Source organism: Galeopterus variegatus, unplaced genomic scaffold, assembly GCF_000696425.1.
Source record: "Galeopterus variegatus unplaced genomic scaffold, G_variegatus-3.0.2 Scaffold11237, whole genome shotgun sequence".
NCBI lineage: Eukaryota > Metazoa > Chordata > Mammalia > Dermoptera > Cynocephalidae > Galeopterus > Galeopterus variegatus.
In genome coordinates this window covers 30,385-33,253 of record NW_007737348.1, presented here as the reverse complement: position 1 = coordinate 33,253, position 2,869 = coordinate 30,385, and the positions used below count along the sequence as shown (strand labels likewise).

Below are 2,869 nucleotides of genomic sequence, written 5' to 3'. Positions count from 1 at the left end.
GGGAGCGCCACCACACTCCCAAGCGGTGCACTATAGCAGTGCGCCACCGGGCCGGCCCCAAAAGCTTAGGTAGTTTTAATGCTATGTTTATATGAACCAAAACATATACCTTAGTAAAATTATAATTATTAGAAAAAGGAGGGCCAGCCTGTGGCTCAGTTGGGAGAGCATGGTGCTAATAACACCAAGGCCACAGGTTCAGATCCCTATGTAGGGGTGGCCAGTTAGCTCACTTGGGAGAGCATGGTGCTGACAACACCAAGTCGAGGGTTAAAATCCCCTTACCAGTCATCTTCTAAAAAAAATTTTTTAAATAAAAAAAATAAAAAAGAAAAAGGAAAAGATATTCCTTAATATTTTAATAAATGTGTTATTTTTTGGCAATCTGAGTTTGATTTCTTTTTTTAGAAATACATTAAATCTTTTTTCCTCCTTTATTTTCTTTCCCCTTCCCCCATTGATAAAGTACAGATTCTTGCCTTCTATTTCATTTGTTATTCTTAAGATTAATGATGTATTTGATCTGCAGAAATACCGTGAAAATAATGTTAGACTGACTTCTTTTCCAAGGTGTGATTTCATATCAAGACTTGGTGAAATGTTTCACATTGATCATCCAGAGTCTACAACGTGGTGATGTACAGCCATGGGTAAGTTTAACAGTTTGTGTTAGACTGTTTTCTCAGCAGCACAGCATGATGGTTAAGGACATGGGATCTAGAGCAGACTGCCTGTGTTTTAGTTCTAGTTCTGCTACTCTCTAGCTGTGTAAACTTCAATAGGTTCCTTTACTTTTTCTGTGCTCCAGTGTCCTTATCTGTAAAGCAGAGGTAGGAATAATATTTACCTCATACTGTTGTTTCAGGATTAACTAATTTAATTCATATATAGCACCTAATGCCTAGCTCATAGTTACGTGCTCAGTATGTATAAGCTACTGATGCTGTCATATTCAACTTTTGCTATGAATGAGTATTCTCATGTACTACTTGTGAGACTACAAATTGGGACACTCTTTCTAAAAAATAATTTTGATAATGTATTGAGATCTTCAAGATGTGTCATTCCCTTTGAACCAATAGTTCTTTTGTAAGATTCACCCTAAGCTCATACACAGAAATACATATCAAGATTTTATGTATCAGAATAGTCATCACAGCCCCATTTATGGTAGCAAAAAATTGTAAATGACCTAAGTTTCCCTTATTAATGGAATGGCCAAGTAAATAACGATATAGCCACATGCCGGCACATGTGACAGTTGCTAAAAAATGATGCTGACAAATGATGTGGAGAAATGCTTACAATGTTCAGTAAAAAGAAAGGGGTATACTGAATTGTATAAAAATGTAAATTTTTAGGGCCAGCCCGTGGCTCACTCGGGAGAGTGTAGTGCTGATAACACCAAGACCACGGGTTCGGATCCCTGTATAGGGATGGCCAGTTAGTTCACTTTGGAGAGTGTGGTGCTGACAACACCAAGTCAAGGGTTAAGATCCCCTGACCGGTCATCTTTAAAAAAAGAAAGTAAATTTTGGAGAGAAAAATCTAGAAACAAATACGTTAAATTCTTAACAGCAATCACCTCTGCTATAGAAAGGGTTACCAGTGACCTTTTCCAACTGCATTATACATTTCTGTGCTTTACAAATTTTCCATAATGAATTTGTGCTACTTTTATAATAAAAGTTATGTAAAAAATCAGAAATGAAAAGATTCCTCATTTAATAGAAATTATTTTAAATAATGTGGCTGCCAATTCATGACTACGAAAGTTAGAAACTTTTAGACAACTGGTCTTAAAAATAGAACTTTCAAGGGCCAGCCTGTGGCTCACTCAGGAGAGTGTGATGCTGATAACACCAAGGCCATGGGTTCAGATCCTATATAGGGATGGCCAGTTCACTCACTGGCTGAGCGTGGTGCTGACAACACCAAGCCAAGGGTCAAGATCCCCTTACCAGTCACCTTTATTTTAAAAAAAGAAAAAATAGAACTTTCAGAAAGAATATACCTAAGGATACTAGAGAGGTGGGGGAAGAGAGAGGGATTGGGGTGGGATTGGTCGGGTAAGGGGCATAAAGAATAATTATGATTTGTGATAATGAATGTGCTAATAATAAATAAATAATCTATTAATTAAAAAAAAGTTAGAAACTTTCATAGGTATGAACAAAGGTATGCTTCAGAGCAAAGGCATGCCAGCTCTGCCTAATTAGACATTAGTGATTCTAGGCATTTTAGTGTTGGTCACTGAATTTTTCTCTTGAGAGTTTCTGTTTGTGAGATGTTTCCAAGTATAGTTGTGCCACGTACAATGAGTGCAGATGAAGTGAAATTAGTTATTAAAAAAAGGATAATACAAAAGATTATGATGAAAGTTAAGGATAATAGAAAGTAGTAGGAAAAGTTCACAGCTCTTTTTAATTTGCAAATTATATTAGTATGTTGGATATTGTAGTTAGTAAAGAGTTCTTTATGATATGCATGGACTATTGAGGGCGGGTTTTTTTTCCTGCAGCAGCAGATTTTTGGTGTAGATGAAGATGTTCAGTTTTGGAAAAGATGCCCAATAGCTCTTAAATCAGCCAGGAAGGGAAAATAATTTCTAGTCATAAAGCTTCAGAGGACCAATTCTGACTTCTCTTTGGTGACATCGTATCTAGGGATAAGTTTAAACCCTTCTTAGTTGCTTTAGACTTAACAAATGAAGTAGGAATGGCATTTTAGAAACTGACATGTTTGTGACTTGGGGGCTTCTATTCAAGCAATTTATAGTGTCAGGAGACTAAAAATACAAGCTTATGATTTTTAGTTTGTAGCTAATGCAATTTGCTTTTCTTTTGCTTATTGAATTTTTTTACGTTTT

General features: G+C 36.2%; 1 protein-coding gene across 1 annotated transcript in view; it reads left to right on the top strand.

Annotated features, from left to right (window-relative positions):
- ZWILCH (zwilch kinetochore protein) overlaps nucleotides 1-2,869 on the top strand; it is a 22,053-nt gene that overhangs the window by 7,921 nt on the left and 11,263 nt on the right. Inside the window, exon 8 of the mRNA XM_008594650.1 lies at nucleotides 571-650. Within this exon, the coding sequence (XP_008592872.1) occupies nucleotides 571-650 (80 nt within the window). The remainder of the gene's footprint in view (nucleotides 1-570; nucleotides 651-2,869) is intronic.